General features: G+C 42.2%; 1 protein-coding gene across 1 annotated transcript in view; it reads right to left on the bottom strand.

Moving 5' to 3' along the window:
* LOC139383491 (MAM domain-containing glycosylphosphatidylinositol anchor protein 2-like) overlaps nt 1–18,140 on the bottom strand; it is a 240,466-nt gene that overhangs the window by 67,658 nt on the left and 154,668 nt on the right. Inside the window, exon 9 of the mRNA XM_071128049.1 lies at nt 8,567–8,836. Coding sequence (XP_070984150.1) covers nt 8,567–8,836 — 270 coding nt within the window. The remainder of the gene's footprint in view (nt 1–8,566; nt 8,837–18,140) is intronic.

Genomic DNA, 18,140 nt, shown 5'->3' with positions numbered 1-18,140 from the left:
ATCAAACATCTCTGGAGAGACTTGAAAATAGCTGTGCAGCGACACTCCCCTTCCAACCAAACAGAGGATCTGCAGAGAAGAATGGGAGAAACTCCCCAAATACAGGTGTGCCAAGCTTGTATCTTCATACCCAAGAAGCCTCAAGCCTGTAATCGCTGCAGTAAAGGGTCTGAATACTTATGTAAATGTGATATTTCCATTTTTGCTTTGTCATTATAGGGTATGGTGTGTAGGGTGATGAGGGGAAAAAACAATAAGGCTGTAACGTAACAAAATGTGGATAAAGTACTGTATATTTGATGTTACAGTGAATAATGATTCAACACAACATACTGCATCTGAGGTTGTTTGCGAGCAAGTTCGAGTGATGTTTACCCTTGTCTGGAACCTGGAGACTTGCGTTGGCTCCTGAGCTAATGCCTTAGCTTTAGCTCAGCAGGCTAATACTATCTAATTGTATCGAATCTATTCTAATATTGAATTGTTTTCATGGAGAAAAGAAAACATCATAATGAAAATATAAATATTTGATTGTGTTTGACACAATCTAGCTAGATCAACAGAGCTCTCCCTCTTGTTATTATCTCAAAGTTTGATTGAAAGAAAAAGTTATCCAAGCTCATCTATTTCCCATCAATCATTTACAATAAAAACATGGAAATGTTGTTTGTGGACAAAATATATAACTTATAAGTAAGAAGGAAATAAACACTGTATATGATTAAGCATGCCTATATATACCACGCCGATGGCTACAAAGTCATTGAGATCAATGGTAGTATGACTTTAGACAGAGAAGCCTATTTGAAAGCATATTGGCTATAAGCTTACACTCAGCAGGACTGCCCCTGGAGTGATGCAGACCCCTCCCATCTGTCTTTTGCTTTAGCCTCACAGTCACAGAAAGGTCAGGGAAGGGTCACAAGGTGGCGGGTAGGTTACACACAAGCTGGCTGCTCACACACCCCAGTCTCATCTTATCTGTCCATACAGAGTACTACACACAGCAAATTATATATGTATTTTTTTATGGCACACGAGGCACCTGTATTATTTGCACCCATCTCTGTCAACTAATCAATTGCGGAGGCCAAAACTAATCCATTGCAGAGGTCGTGGGATGGCACGGTACAAGAAGGGGAGTGTGGCACAACGCACGATATCTCTCCTGAATGCACTCTTCCGTGACTTTGTGCACATTCATTGTTTCAGAACTTCATTGTGTGGATTGTTCACGTTTGACAGTTAACGTCTATCAATTCCCCATTACATACAGTGTCCGGCCAAACTGAGCAACCGGGGGAGAAGGGCCTTGGTCAGGGAGGTGACCAAGAACTTCCTCTGTTTAGATGGGAGAACCTTCAAGAAGGACAACCCTCTCTGCAGAACTCCACCAATCAGGCCTTTATGGTAGAGTGGCCAGACGGAAGCCACTCCTCAGTAAATGGCACGACAGCCCACTTGGAGTTTGCCAAAAAGCACCTAAAGTCTCTCAGACCATGGGAAACAAGATTCTCTGGTCTGATGAAACCAAGATTCAACTCTTTGGCCTGAATGCCAAGTATAACGTCTGAAGGAAACCTGACACTATCCCTACAGTGAAGCATGGTGCTGTGGGGGCATTTTTCACCAGTAGGGACTGGGAGACTAGTCAGAATTGAGGCAAAGATGAACAGAGCAAAGTAAAGAGAGGTTCACCTTCCAACAGGACAACGACCCTAAGCACACAGACAAGACAGGAGTGGCTTCGGGACAAGTCTCTGAATGTCCTTGAGTGGCCCGGCCAGAGCCCGGACTTGAACACAATCGAACATCTCTGGAGAAACCTGAAAATAGCTGTGCAGCAATGCTCCCCATCCAACCTGACAAAGCTTGAGAGGATCTGCAGAGACGAATGGGAGAAACTTCCCCAATACAAGTGTGCCAAGCTTGTATACCCAAGAAGACTCGAGGCTGTAATTGCTGCCAAAGGTGCTTGAACAATCCACACAATGAGTGAAGCTTGATTGAGTGAAGATGGCGGACTGAACACGGCGGTGCAGATCGACTAAAGATAAAAAAACAAAATATTCAATATCATACTGAAACTAAATATTAGCACTTCAAATACTCAGAGGTAATAGCATTCAATCTGGATAACAACACAAAACAAATCAAAAGGCTAGAGAAATGTTTTGACAAATATTACGAAAACAAGCAACACTCAAACATGACGGAGAGTAAACGAGGAGAATTAATCTCCAAAAGAAAATGCAACTCCTCGACGGATACAGACGATTTATGATTTTCACCACCGGGACTGGTAAAGGGGTAAAGCGATCTGTTAAAGTCATCTGTTAATGACAAACTGGGCATACTTGAATTAGTCAGTAAGGATACAAAGGAGTTGAAGGTGAGCCTCGAAACAAGTGATGAAAAAGCTGCGAAAATGGAGAAAGAAACAAACAAGCGAAAAGGGACAGTCAATAAGATAGAAACAGACGTTAATGAACTTAAAAGGAGAACATCTTCCTGAGAAAAGCCTTACTTGACATACAGACTAGATCTATGAGAGAAAATCGAGTACCTACGGTATCCAAGAAAGAGGAGAAGTTCCCGAAAAGGTAGTGAATGAAATCTTTCTTACAGCGCTTCAAATCCCACTCAATGCTGTCGATAAAATCCAACTCAAACATGTAGAGCGTTTCGGACAAAGAGGACAGAGATTTGAGAGCCCAATTGTTGCCAAATTTACTTTCTTTAAGGATAAAGTAATGGTTAAAAGCCTGGGTAAAAAGACTCATTGGCACGAAAATAGCAATGAATGATAAGTTCCCGAGGGAGATTGCAGAACGGCGCAAAGTTCTGTACCCCCAGTACAGATAGAGGAGAATAGTTTAAACTGGAAGCTTGTAGCTCTCGTAGTCGATAAACTGTATATTGACAACAAAATGTTCAGAGACACATAGACTACTCCATGGCTATTCAAAAAATTACTAAGTTCTCATAGAGGAGTCGAATAATGGAACACCAAATACTTGCCATGGTATGGATTGTAACAATAAAGATTTTTTTTTATAGAATAGTAATAAAATAAAACAATTGTTAAATAAATAAACTACACTATACCATTCATATTATTGTGGCCCTGGTGGCACAAAATAATCAAAGGTCTGACAGCACACAGATGCTTGAGAAAATGGTCACAACCGGGGACCACCGTGTGTCTGTTTCGTGGTAAGGATCTGATCTCCATCACCTAGGACTTGACATTGGTAAATCTCACATTTTTGCTCAATCTTGCATACTTTCTCAAACAGCTGTAACTGTATAGACATTCATAAAATCAGATCTTTTCTTGCGTTGGGCCCTGGATGTCACGTTCTGACCTTTATTTCCTTTGTTTTGTCGTTATTTAGTATGGTCAGGGCATGAGTTGGGGTGGGCAGTCTATGTTTGTTTTTCTATGATTTTGGGATGTCTATGTTAGTTGCTTGTGTCAGCACAGTTCTTATGATAGCTTCACGGTCGTTATTTGTTTATTGTTTTGTATAGTTTGTATACAGTGTTCAGTGCTTTCTTTAATTAAAAACTTCATCACGAACACATACCACGCTGCATTTTGGTCCGTTCCTTACAACGATCGTGACACTGGAATGTAACAACCGTTGAGCATCTGAGCTTATGGTTGATTGTGGGGGAAAGGGATTGAGTGTGTAAGAGTATGTGTGTGTGTCTCTGTTTGTTTGTATCCAACATCTGTTACAAGGGGGTAAGGATGCTAGGGACAATATAGGACTAATCAAAATAATTGTTGTTAAAATAAAAATAGCTTGACAAAAATGTAATGTAATGCAATGGCAATCCTGGTTATAGGTAACAATCCTGGTTATAGGTAACAATCCTGGTTAGAGGTAACAATCCTGGTTATATGTAACAATCCTGTTATAGGTAACAATCCTGGTTATAGGTAACTATACTGGTTATAGGTAACAATCCTGATTATAGGTAACAATCCTGGTTATAGGAAACAATCCTTTGCATAAAGTGCCAACATTATTATGCATGTTAATTCTGGGACACTGTAAAGTCCATGGAGAATAAGAGCACCTCCTCCCAGCTGCCCACTGTACTGAGGCTAGGAAACACTGTCTCCACCCATAAATCTATGATAATCGAGAATTTCAAGAAGCATTTTTCTACGGCTGGCCATGCTTTCCACCTGGCTACCCCTACCCCGGTCAACAGCTCTGCACCCCCCACAGCAACTTGCCCAAGCCTCCCCACTTCTCCTTCACCCAAATCCAGATAGCTGATTTTCTGAAAGAGCTGCAAAATCTGGACCCTTACAAATCAGCTGGGCGAGACAATCTGGACCCTCTCTTTCTAAAATTATCCGCCGCAATTGTTGCAACCCCTATTACTAGCCTGTTCAACCTCTCTTTGTATCGACTGAGATCCTTAAAGATTGGAAAGCTGCCGCGGTCAATCCCCCTCTTCAAAGGGGGAGACACTCTAGACCCAAACTGTTACAGACCTATATCTATCCTACCCTGCCTTTCTAAAGTCTTCGAAAGCCAAGTTAACAGATCACCGACCATTTCGAATCATACCATACCTTCTCCGCTATGCAATCTGGTTTCCGAGCTGGTCATGGGTGCACCTCAGCCACGCCCAAGATCCTGAACGATATCATAACCACCATCGATAAAAGACAATACTGTGCAGCCGTCTTCATCGACCTGCCCAAGGCTTTCGACTCTGTCAATCACAGCATTCTTATCATCAGACTCAACAGCCTTGGTTTCTCAAATGACTGCCTCGCCTGGTTCACCAACTACTTCTCAGATAAAGTTCAGTGTGTAAAATCGGAGGGCCTGTTGTCCGGAACTCTGGCAGTCATTATGGGGGTGCCACAGGGTTCAATTCTCGGGCCGACTCTTTTCTCTGTATACATCAATTATGTAGCTCTTGCTGCTGGTGATTCTCTGATCCACCTCTACGCAGACGACACCATTCTGTATACTTCTGGCCTTCTTTGGACACTGTGTTAACAAACCTCCAGACTAGCTTCAATGCCTGTCCTGCGCGCAAATGTAGGCTTATAAATGTGCCCATTTAGGGATCTGATAGTATTTCTGATTTGCTTAACACAGCACCACTGATGAGCTGTGGAACTTCTCAAAGTAATGTTTTCTTCACCTCAGCAAATAAAGTCTGTTTTTACATCCATTGAGAATGACAATAGTTCCTCTCCTTTTTGATATCCACTCAGCCTGAAAGGAAAAATGTCATGCTCTGATCCAGTGGAAACGTCATAAAATAGGCCTACCTGATCACTTTTTATCCCTTGACCAAATAGCTTACACCTCTATATTGTTACCCATCGAAAACAGACATCTGAGATAAACCAAGGCCATCAATATTTCACAACCAACTCCCCAGAAATGTGGCACTGTCATCTTGTCAAACATTCATTACCAGCCTCAGGTGCAGCAATGTTACTGCTACGCCACATGTTCTGCCATCGTGCAATCAGAAGAAGGTACCCAGAATACGCGCGCATTGTAACGTGACATGACACATAGAAGACCACAACCAATCACACCAACCATGCTGAGATAAGCAAGAGCCAAGACCTCGCTCTCACACAGTATTTGCGCATGTGCACAGGTTCGCTTCACGCTGTTACAGCATTGTAGCCACGCGACCAAAAATGCGGAGAAGTAGAGCTTCGCACTTCAACTCTCTTAGTTGTTGCTGAAATTGACCCATTATGCTGTTAACTTTCTGCATCTAAATCGTATCACTGAGTTTACCTTCAAGGTTTGTTATTGTCTTGCTTTCATGTGACTGAACTCCTCAAAAAAGCACTCAAATATGAAGCATTAATCCGTAATAAAATAAGAAGTGTTGTTTGGAAGCTAATGGTCTTTCCAGACAGAATATATATCAAAGATTCAAACAAGAGAGGGAGTATTTGAACCACAAACCTGTATTAGGAACACAGACAGGTTTTCTTGCTCTTCGTTAATGTTCGACAATCAAATAGTTTCAGGAAAGCCGTACAGGAATACGAGGTGACCTTCTCACATAACAAGTGGACCTGAATTTTCGTGTTCTCTAAATTGCTGACATTTTCTATGGGGTGGAGGACAGAATGGAGAGTGCAGTAATCCTCCCTGTGGCTGCTGTGCAGGGCAGAAAATTGCCAATGCAAATCCAAGTTGGAACTAATGTAACCCGGGAAAGACTTTAGCAGTGATACAGTTGCACTTCTTGGTCTGCAGACTCTGAACACTTATCAAGAGTAAAACATTCTAGCCATTTTCTCCCATCCATCAGAAAATGGTTGGTAGCAAGATAGGGGTTGAGCCTCTGATTGTTGAAAAAGCTTAAGAGCAGAACAACAAAATCCCAACACCATATCACATTGACAACTAAGACATTTTCTCCCTGCTGATTCTGCTGCATGTCCACATAAGAAGTTGTCTCGTGGTAACAAAGTTATTCGAATTTGAATACATTATGAAATCTCATTGAAAGATAACATGATTCAGCAATAAACAACAAACCAGGGCTTTCTGAGGCTTCTTCCTTGAATAGGTATTTTCCCCAAACAGCCACTTAAAACCCCAGTGACACTTTCTATGCTCAGTAGTGTTGATACAGTGCCATGTAAAAACACACACTCAACTTTACATAACTGACATCTCGCTGAGAGCTAAGAATACTAATACCAAAACACTATAGGTGTATTTTCACACCTTGCCTTGCATGTTATTAAAACAGATATTCCTCTCATCTGTCTATTCAATAACTCATTGAAATTCTGTGCGAACTTCGCTGCTTACGCCATTCATGCTTACAGGGAAAACAAGTGACGTTTTGTTGTGTCGGCGATAAGCAGCTTATTAGGTTTTTTTTAAATGTATTTTTATTAAGGCTGACAAGGCCATCTCCATGGGATACATTTCATTAGAATAGTCAGGGAGTGGATTCTACTTGTCTCCAGGCATTAACAATGGGAGTCTCTCGCTTCAACAGGGAGCACTCACACAAAGTGAACGTGAATCAAATCAATAGGTTGCCTGCGTTCCAAAAGGCACCCTATTCCCTAAATAGTGCACTCGTTTTGACTTGAGCCCTATGGGGCCTGGTTAAAGGTAATAAATAGGGAATGGGGTACCATTTGGGATGCAACCGTTGTGTCCAGGAGAGACGGGCAGGAGCAGTTGAACTGGCATATTAAAGGGGCAGCTCTCCATTGATGTACAATTCTCGGTTAGCCCACTGCTTGTTACTATTTATACTGTAGATCTGACTGATACACATTCAAAAGCAGTACATTACATACATTAATGTACACTACAGTCTGCAAAAGTTATTTATCCTTCGAGGAAAGAAATTGGACATAACATACACTGCTAAAACAAATAAAGGGAACACTTAAACAACACAATGTAACTCCAAGGCAATCACACTTCTGTGAAATCAAACTGTTTACTTAGGAAGCAACACTGATTGACAATAAATTTCACATGCTGTTGTGCAAATGGAATAGACAACAGGTGGAAATTATAGACAATTAGCAAGACACCCCCAATAAAGGAGTGGTTCTGCAGGTTGTGACCACAGACCACTTCTCATGCTTCCTGGCTGATGTTTTGGTCAGTTTTGTATGCTGGCGGTGCTTTCACTCTAGTGGTAGCATGAGACGGAGTCTACAACCCACACAAGTGGCTCAGGTAGTGCAGCTCATCCAGGATGGCACATCAATGCGAGCTGTGGCCCTGGGTTCCTCCTAATGCAAGACAATGCTAGACCTCATGTAGCTGGAGTGTGCCATCAGTTCCTGCAAGAGGAAGGCATTGATGCTATGGACTGACCCGCCCGTTCCCCAGACCTGAATCCAATTGAGCACATTTGGGACATCATGTCTCGCTCCAGTCCAGGTCTGGGAGGAGATCCCTCAGGAGACCATCCGCCACCTCATCAGGAGCATGCCCAGGTGTTGTAGGGAGGTCATATAGGCACGTGGAGGCCACACACACTACTGAGCCTCATTTTGACTTGTTTTAAGGACATTACATCAAAGTTGGATCAGCCTGTAGTGTGGTCTTCCACTTTAATTTTGAGTGTGACTCCCAATCCAGACCTCCATGGGTTGATAAATTTGATTTCCATTGATAATTTTTGTGTGATTTTGTTGTCAGCACATTCAACTATGTAAAGAAAAAAGTATTTAATAAGAATATTTCAGTCATTCAGATCTAGGATGTGTTATTTTTGTGTTCCCTTTATTTTTTTGAGCAGTGTATAACAATAATACATGCCATTTAGCAGACACTTTTATCCAAAGGGCTCCCGAGTGGCGGAGAGGTCTAAGGCACTGCATCTCAGTGCAAGAGGCGTCACTACAGTCCCTGATTTCGAATCCAGGCTGTATCACATCCAGCAGTGATTGGGAGTCCCATAGGGCGCACAATTGGCCCAGCGTTGTCCGGGTTTGGCCGTCATTGTAAATAAGAATTTTTCTTAACTGACTTGCCTAGTTAAATAAAATTGTAAAATTTTTTAGACATACCTGTGACTAAGAACCTGCAGGCACCCGCCCCGGCCTCATTGGTCACGTCACAGGTGTACTCCCCGTAGCCCTCCCTATTGAGTGCCCTGACGTGGTAGTCCGTCTCGTCGCGCTGGTCGAACTGGCCCATGGTCAGCAGCCTGGTACCCAGCTTCCACTCGTACTTGAGCACTTTGGACGGGTGCGCCCGCAGCACCCGGCAGTTGAGGGTGAAGGCGCGACCCAGACCCTGGCGGATCTCTGTGAACACCGGTTCCACCACCGGAGGATCTATGGAGAGGAAGACCAAAGGCCCTATTAGTCAGGCAGGCAGGGAGGCAAAGGCTGAATCCCAAATAAATCCCTAGCCCCTGGCCTACATCACAACAGTCAGCCACAGGGCAGCAATGGCCCGGTCCTAAAATAAGCCCTATCCCCTATGCACTTGTGGAGATCTGAGAAGATTTGGTAGGTGCAGTGGTGGAAAAAGTACCCAATTGTCATACCTTAATAGAAAAATGACTCAAGTAAAAGTCTAAAAGTATCAAAAGTAAATGTAATTGCTAAAATATACTTAAGTATCAAAAGTATAAATCATTTAAATTCCTTTGCAAACCAGACGGCAAAATATTTCAACACTCAGACATCATTTAAAATTCACACGTGTGTTTAGTGAGTCCACCAGATCAGAGGCAGTAGAGATGAATAGGGTTGTTCTCTTGATAAGTGTGTGAATTGGACCATTTTCCTGTCCTGCTAAGCATTCAAAATGTAACAAGTACTTTTGGGTGTCAGGGAAAATGTATGGCTTAAAAAGTAGATTTTTTTGGGGGGGGGGGAATGTAGTGAAGTTAAAGGAAAAGTTGTCAAATATAAAGTACAGATACCCCAAAAACTACTTAAGTAGTACTTTAAAGTTTGTACTTAAGTACTTTACACCACTAGGTAGGTGCAAGCAATATGGTAATTACTTCCCATATTGTTTACACCTATAAACCTCTCAGATCTACAGGAGTGCCTAGAGAGTAGGAGGGGCTAGGCGTTGATTTGGAATACAGAAAAACTGTCCTTCTCACACAGGCAGCATCTGAGCCCGTCTCCTTATGTCAACCCAAACATAATCCATTCATCTGCATCCAGAATTTCTCCATCTGCAGGACTTTAAAGTCCCATCAGCTCTTATTTATTTATCCAGCCTTTAGATTATCTTGCGCTATAATTACCACTAACCCAACAGCAATGAGATGCCAGTAGCCATGGCTTTATCAATTAGCCACTCCAACTTAGGTGGAAAGTGATCTAAACACAGTACTAAATCCTCAATGTTCCTGTCGCTCTTTTGTATACGTCTAGCAGACACAGCTACACAGTGGAAGTTGGAGTATGTGGGCAAAACGGGCTACTTAGCACTAACATGAGAACTCAGAAGTCACACGTCTAGGATAATATAGATTCTAGTGAAAAGCTTAACTTGGAATTGTTGTTGTATATATGCGAGGCAATTTAGTAGGAGATATTTTAAGGGCCTCTGAAATATTTTTCCCATTTTGTGTCTAATTTTGAGAACTCTCAGAGGAACTGTCCTCTCTTAACTCGACTGAATGAAAGAGCTTGCTGCTTGAATACACAGAATGGCTAAGAGAGTCCGCAGGGAGACAAACGAGCGTGATTCACAGAATTTTGGAGTGACACCTTACTAGATAATACTCCAGAAACACTTAAAGGAACAGTTCTGCTAAATAGTTACCAAATAGCTACACGGACTATCTGCATTGACCCTTTTTGCACTAACTTTTTGACTCACATATGCTTCTCCTACTGTTTATTATCTGTCACTTTAATCCTAGTTATATGTACATATCTACCTCAATTACTTCGTACCCATGCATATCGACTTGTACCCTGTTTATATAGCCAAGTTATTTTTACCCGTTATATATCTATTATTACTTTGTTACGTGTTTTACTGTCTATTATTTTCTTTTCTCTCTGCATTGTTGAGAAGGCCCCGTCAGTAAGCATTTCACTGTTAGTCTACAGCTGTTTATGAAGTATGTGACGAATAACATATGATTTGATTCTCCAGAATTGCAAATATAGAGGCAAAAGGTCAGTGTCGGAAGTGGTTTGTTTACTACACCCTATCAATAGCATAGTTGAGTGCAAAACATCGAAAGTGGTAGGAACCCTGTTAGCATGCTACAGCCCAGCAAGCAAGCATCTAACGGACAGCTATCTGTAATGAGGCTGGAGGCAAGCCCTCCTCAGGCCACCGTCGGAAGAGCTAATATTACTATGCCTAAATGAACTAACTTCAAACGTTTCTGTCGCATACAATATGCTTGGAATTTTGAAGCAGCAATCCCTTTTGATTGTAAAGTAGAGAAATACTCTCAATTCAAATATCCTCAAAAACTCAGAATACAACAGGCTCTAGAGGATAACATGACCTTTCAAGTCATACAAGGAAATTAACTTTAGAAAAACAAAAAACTTGTTTGCCTCCTAAAATCCATCTGTATTACTCATTAATGGTGTAAGGTTTGTACCTGTTATTTACCACAGGGATTAAAACATAAGAGGTAGAACAAAAATTAGGCCTAAACAAAAGTAAAGAAGGGAAGAGAGAACCTTAAAGGCGCAATATGTCATTTCAACAGCATGATCCTGGCACTGTTTGGTAAACTGAGGGACGGGGCTGTGCTATGGATGCAACCGAGCTATAGATGACAGTATGGAGTGATTTTAGTGCCTGGCAGTCCATGAATAGAACATGTTCCATTGTTCAACTGAACATTATTATGCTAATGCAGTGTTGTTACCAGGGTAGTTTCATTGTTACTACACAGACAGGCCTATAAGAGCAACTTCATGTAAAGTGTTATGCAAGTTCTTAAAATGTTCCTGTGATGTCTCTGCAAGACTTCATCCCCTTGTTAATATAACCATTTTGCGAACCCAAAAAGCACTGTTAATAACACTTTAAAGTCTTTAACTCTTTCTATGCACTACTACTCGTGAATGGGGTTTTCGAAAATATTCATGATGACAATATATTTAAATGGGGGAAATGGCAGCAAAAAAAGTTGCAGTGTGAATAGTTCCATCCGTGCCACATTTCATGGTCGGCTCAACTGGGGATTTCTCAGTCTACTTGCATTGCATGACTGGGTGATGATAGCACTTTCAGAATTTCAGTGTTGTCGTTTAGTTTTTCTCTCTCCAAACGTATTCTCTCTTTTTCGGAAATTAATACTGGTGGGGATAAATTAGCGCTTCACTAATTAAGCTGGGAGCCAGCTTTGAATGCCATACTTAACGAACAGCCCAGGATTAAACAAGTGTTTCTATGACAGAGCGTTGGTCATAGAAACCTTTTAGAGAGTAATGTTCACCCTCCATGTAGATCACCCTCCAGCTAGTTCCCCAATGCCCAAATTTATCAAACCATAGTCAGGGGGCTTGACTAGGAATTTGCCATTCATCCTATAGTATGTGCTGCTTTCTCTCCCCTTCTTGGCTTCCAACTGATGCCCATAGCTAATTTCAAGAATTTATTAAAGAGGCTATGATTTTATGGTAGAGCAGCTTACTTCAATATACTTCAGAACATATTTAATTTCTTATAACCAGGGTAAAGCAAGAAAAAAATAGCAGGCCATAGATGAAATGCTTAAACTAACAATAATTGGGGCTTTTCAGAGGGAGATGGATCTTCGCTGGTTGAGAGTTTTTCTTTTTCGTACGTTTAATCCTTTTGCACTCATGTCGAGGGGAGAAATATGCAGAAAGGGTTGTGAAATGTCAGAGTATGACTGCAATTATCCCTTCATTATGCTTTAAATAGCAACATTAATAATCATCAGTGTCTTATCAGAATTTTGAGACAATTCATTATGGATTTTGGGTTAACTACTGTAGCACAGTGCCTGCCTAAGAGAAAGTAATCAATTTGTAAAGCCTATGATTGTATTAAGGATAGACCCGTCATTATATAATTCCCACAATATGACTGACAACCTTATCTTAACATGCACTCCAAACCAACTTTTTTTTACCTACAAGTAATGTGATACTATATCAATGCTTTAATATGGGCCACACTACAAAGTACTGGGCTTTGGCTAGGCGGACTAACTCAGTCACTGAGACTAGGAAACTCGCGTTTGAACCCCAGTCTGACACAATTGCAAAATCGGCAAAGCACACTAATCCTAGTGCTAACAGCTATTTTTTTGTCCTGTCTGTGACACGTCTGTGACACGGCTGTGATAATGGTACCAGACACAGAATGACTGTACTGTTTCAAAGAACAATGCTCCAGTGCAAAGGTCACGCTTCCAAAAGCCTCGCTATCTCCCTTTTCCCTGTTACCGCTCCTGCCTGCACCACCTCAAAGAGGGTGAATCAGTGACAAGTATGGGCATTGACCTTTCCAGTCTGCAGAGAGTCCCCCTTCGGCCAGCATGTCTGATTAGGTTGAGATCCTTTGACAAAGCCAACCAGGCCCTCCGTGACCCCAGCTCGCTTGGGAGCCCACCTGTTGATCCAGCTGAATCACTGTGCTTCGTAATTGTATATTGGACGCATTGCCGGAACACGCCTGGCCAATAAACTCAATTAACCCTTGGAATGATAACGTCTGTAGACTGCAGGGAACTGACTTACGGGCTGGCTGCTGCAGCGCCCACACTGTTAAGGTGAGACAGGAGTTAATTGGGTTCAAGTATATTACCTGAGAGCATTCAATTACTTGGGTGTGGGGCTGTGGTCTCTACATTGGGTTCTGCTACCCATTCCTAGTTGTAGTATGAAGTCATAAGAATCAGTCTTGCGGCTATTTATCAATATATACTTTTTAATGTTTCTGCCTTTTTGAAGGTTTCTACCTCTCTGGTGTTTCAATGTTTCTGGTTAATTAAAGCCTGAAATATTTTACGGAGCAGATGGACATACACTGTACTGTAGCATTGAAAATAATTGAGCTGTGAAGTCTCCAGACCAAAGCTGCACAGGACACCAATAGTTTCAGTGAGGAAGGCTTTCGAAGTGGGCTGCAGGTCCTCTGGAGCTTCGGAGAAGTTCTAGTGGAGTCAACCGAGGTCCTGTTCCTAGTTTCCGAGGTTAACCAAAGCCTTTATCTTATGATGTCGTCAACAACAGCCATCACAATGGCTTCTATGCATATTAAAATGCAATTAAAAATAAAGTGGCTATCATACATATACTGGCCCTGACACATAGAACAGAGCGGGGCCAAATACAAGGGGCTGCAACTAACAGATGGCCTCCAGGCCTTAATGGCGTCACTTTGTGTAAAGGGTGATGCCAGTCGGAGGAGAGAAAGAGAGGGAGAATGAAAGAGGAGAAAAAGAGAGAGGAAGACAGAAAGAGAGAGGAAAAATATTTTAATTTCATTACCAATAAAACAGAATAATGCTGATCTTTAGGCTTAAAGCCTGGGGAAATCAAGAGCAATCTCTATATTTCACTGGTGAGCAGCATTCTCCAACCTCTCTCTCTATTTCCTTCCACTCTCATCCTCCTCCTCCCTCCTCCCTCTAATTCACTCTCTCCCTCTCTTTCCTCTCGTGTCTCTCTCGATCTCCTCCCACCTCTCCATCCACCGCCTCCGCAAACTCTGCTGCAAGAGCCTGCTCAGCTGTCACAGATATAAGTACACATTATCCAGTGGCATACATTGGTACCCAGACCTACCACAAGTAATGAGTCCTGTGCTAGGGATTATACTCCTAGCTACCCTTCTCTCTTCCCTGCCCTAGTTCCCTTCCCTGCAATCACAATTTCTGCAGGAAGAGGAGGAGGAGTAGGTGGATGAGTAATCAAATCAAATCAAATAGTAGGAACCATTTGTGAAATGGAGGAAGCATGACAAACACATACATTGCCTTAGGAAAATATTCAGAACTCTTCCTTTTTCCACATTTTGTTATGGTACAGCCTTATTCTAAAATTAATTAAATTAAAACATTTCCTCCTCAATCTACACACAATACCCCATGACAAAGCGAAAATAGGTTTTTAGAAATTTGTGAAAAATGTATAACAAATAAAACAGAAATACCTTATTTACATAATTATTCAGACCCTTTGCTATGAGACTCGAAATGGAGCACAGGTGCATCCTGTTTCCCATTGATCATCCTTGAGATGTTTCTACAACTTGATTGGAGTCCAAGTGTGGTAAACTCAATATATTATTTTTATGATTTTGAAAGGCACACGCCTGTCTATGTAAGGTCCCACGGTTGACAGTACATGTTAGAGCAAAAGCTAAGTCATGAGGGACGAATGAATTGTCCATAGAGCTCCGAGACAGGATTGTGTCGAGGCACAGGTCTGGGGAAGGGTACAATTTTTTTTTATGCAGCATTGAAGGTCACCAAGAACAAAGTGGCCTCCATCATTCTTAAATGGAAGAAGTTTGGAACCACCAAGACTCTTCCTAGAGCTGGCCGCCCGGCCTAACTAAGCAATCGGGGGAGAAGGGCCTTGGTCAGGGAGGTGACCAAGAACCCGATGGTCACTGACAGAGCTCCAGACTTCCTCTGTGGAGATGGGAGAACCTTCCAGAAGGACAATCATCTCTGCAGCACTCCACCAATCAGGCCTTTGTGGAATACTGGCCAAACAAAATTATCTGGTCTGTTGAAACCAAAATTTACTTATTTGGCCTGAATGCCAAGCTTAACGTCTGGAAGAAGCCTGGCACCATCCCTACGAAGAAGCATGGTGGTGGCAGCATCATACTGTTGGGATATTTTTCAGCGACAAGGACTCGGAGACTGGTCAGGATCGAGGGAAAGATGAACGGAGCAGTCCTGAGAGATCCATGATGAAAACCTGCTCCAGAGCGCTTAGGACCTCAGACTGGGGTGAAGGTTCACCTTCCAACAGGACAATGACCCTAAGCACACAGCCAAGACAACGCAGGAGTGGCTTCAGGACAGATCTCAGAATGTCCTTGAGTGGCCCAGCCAGAGCCCGGACTTGAACCCGATCGAAAATAGCTGTGCAGCGACGCTCACCATACAACCTGACAGAGCTTGAGTGGATCTGCAGAGAAGGGATGAACTCCCCAAATACAGGTGTGCCAAGCTTGGGGGGAAAAAACGATTTAATCCATTTTAGAATAAGGCTGTAATGTAACAAAAAGTGAAAAAAGTCAAGGGGTCTGAATACTTTCCGAATGCACCGTATACAGTGAAGTCTGTATGTATGAATCATCACTAAAAGGCATTTCCTTCAGTCAGCCACACACACAGTCCACCGGGCCTCTGCTATGGAGGAGGTAACACAACACGCACAACACACAGCCTAGAAATGACTACTGAAGACTTTACCCTAAAGGACTACACATACTAAGGAGAAGAGAGCTATATGACATACTAATAGTGCCGTCAGACTGACAGACTAGACATATGACATAAACAATGTGATCCTTGCCTCCAGACCAGAGGCTTAGGGGGACACAAACAGTTGGTTTACAGACATCTGTCACGCACAGTATGCACTACATCACTACTGTAACACCACATTATGTTTTACAATTTAATACTTCATAACTTCCGCTAAATGTAATTGGTGCGCTGCACAGATATGAAATAATGAATTTAATAACAGTAATTAATTTAATAATTTAGTCGTTGAGCAGCTGTGGATTTTGGTACTGGGTCAATTTCAAACATCGCATTTATGATAACATGTTCTCTCTTATTGTCTGAGTGCCAGCACACATTTGGACAGGGGCACAACATTCAGTGGGAACATGCATGTGTGTTTTAATTAAAGTTTGAGTTGTATCGAGTACTATTAGTTGTCACTCTGAAATTTCCGCTGATGTTGATCCCTGTACAGGGACAGCAGCCGTAAAAGGTTGAAGCCCTCCTGTTCTCCACTCATTACCTGTATTAACTGCACCTGTTTGAACTCGTTACCTGTATAAAAGACACCTGTCCACACACTCAATCAAACAGACTCCAACCTCTCCACAATGGCCAAGACCAGAGAGCTGTGCAAAGACATCAGGGATAAAATTGTAGACCTGCACAAGGCTGGGATGGGCTACAGGACAATAGGCAAGCAGCTTGGTGAGAAGGCAACAACTGTTGGCGCAATTATTAGAAAATGGAAGAAGTTCAAGATGACGGTCAATCACCCTCGGTCTTGGGCTCCATGCAAGATCTCACCTCGTGGGGCATCAATGATCATGAGGAAGGTGAGGGATCAGCCCAGAACTACACGGCAGGACCTGGTCAATGACCTGAAGAGAGCTGGTACCACAGTCTCAAAGAAAACCATTAGTAACACAGTACGCCGTCATGGATTAAAATCCTGCAGCGCACGCAAGGTCCCCCTGCTCAAGCCAGCGCATGTCCAGGCCCATCTGAAGTTTGCCAATGGCCATCTGGATGATCCAGAGGAGGAATGGGAGAAGGCCATGTGGTCTGATGAGACAAAAATAGAGCTTTTTGGTCTAAATCTCAACTCGCCGTGTTTGGAGAAAGAAGAATGATGAATACAACCCCAAGAAAACCATCCCAACGTGAAGCATGGAGGTGGAAACATCATTCTTTGAGGATGCTTTTCTGCAAAGGGGACAGGACGATTGCACCGTATTGAGGGGAGGATGGATGGGGACATGTATCGCGAGATCTTGACCAACAACCTCCTTCCCTCAGTAAGAGCATTGAAGATGGGTCATGGCTGGGTCTTCCTGCATGACAACTACCAGAAACACACAGCCAGGGCAACTAAGGAGTGGCTCCGTAAGAAGCATATCAACGTCCTGGAGTGGCCTAGCCAGTCTCCAGACCTGAACCCAATAGAACATCTTTGGATGGAGCTGAAAGTCCGTATTGCCCAGTGACAGCCACGAAACCTGAAGGATCTGGAGAAGGTCTGTATGGAGGAGTGGGCCAAAATCACTGCTGCAGTGTGTGCAAACCTGGTCAAGAACTACAGGAAACGTATGATCTCTGTAATTGCAAACAAAGGTTTCTATACCAAATATTAAGTTCTGTTTTTCTGATGTATGAAATAGTTATTGCATGCAATAAAATGCAAATGAATTACTTAAAAATCATACAATGTGATTTTCTGGATTTTTGTTTTAGATTCCGTCTCTCACAGTTGAAGTGTACCTATGATAAAAATTACAGACCTCTACTTGCTTTGTAAGTAGGAAAACCTGCAAAATCGGCAGTGTATCAAATACTTGTTCTCCCCACTGTATATAATAAAACTCACAGAACCAATCAATAGTTTGGACACACCTACCCATTCAAGGGTTTTTCTTTATTTTTACTATTTTAATACTATTTAATACTATGTAATACTATTTTAATATAGAATAATACTGAGGACATCACTATGAAATAACACATATGGAATCATGTAGTAACCTAAAAAAAGTGTAAAAACAAATTAAAATATATTTTATATCTAGAATTCATCAAAGTAGCCACCCTTTGCATTGATGACAGCTTTGCACACTCTTGTCATTCTCTCAACCAGCTTAATGAGGTAGTCACCAGGAATGCTTTTCAATTAACAGGTGTGCCTTGTTAAAAGT

This window comes from Oncorhynchus clarkii, chromosome 25, assembly GCF_045791955.1.
Source record: "Oncorhynchus clarkii lewisi isolate Uvic-CL-2024 chromosome 25, UVic_Ocla_1.0, whole genome shotgun sequence".
NCBI classification, from domain to species: domain Eukaryota; kingdom Metazoa; phylum Chordata; class Actinopteri; order Salmoniformes; family Salmonidae; genus Oncorhynchus; species Oncorhynchus clarkii.
The sequence above is the reverse complement of the archived record's forward strand: the minus strand, read 5'-3'. Positions and strand labels throughout refer to the sequence as shown.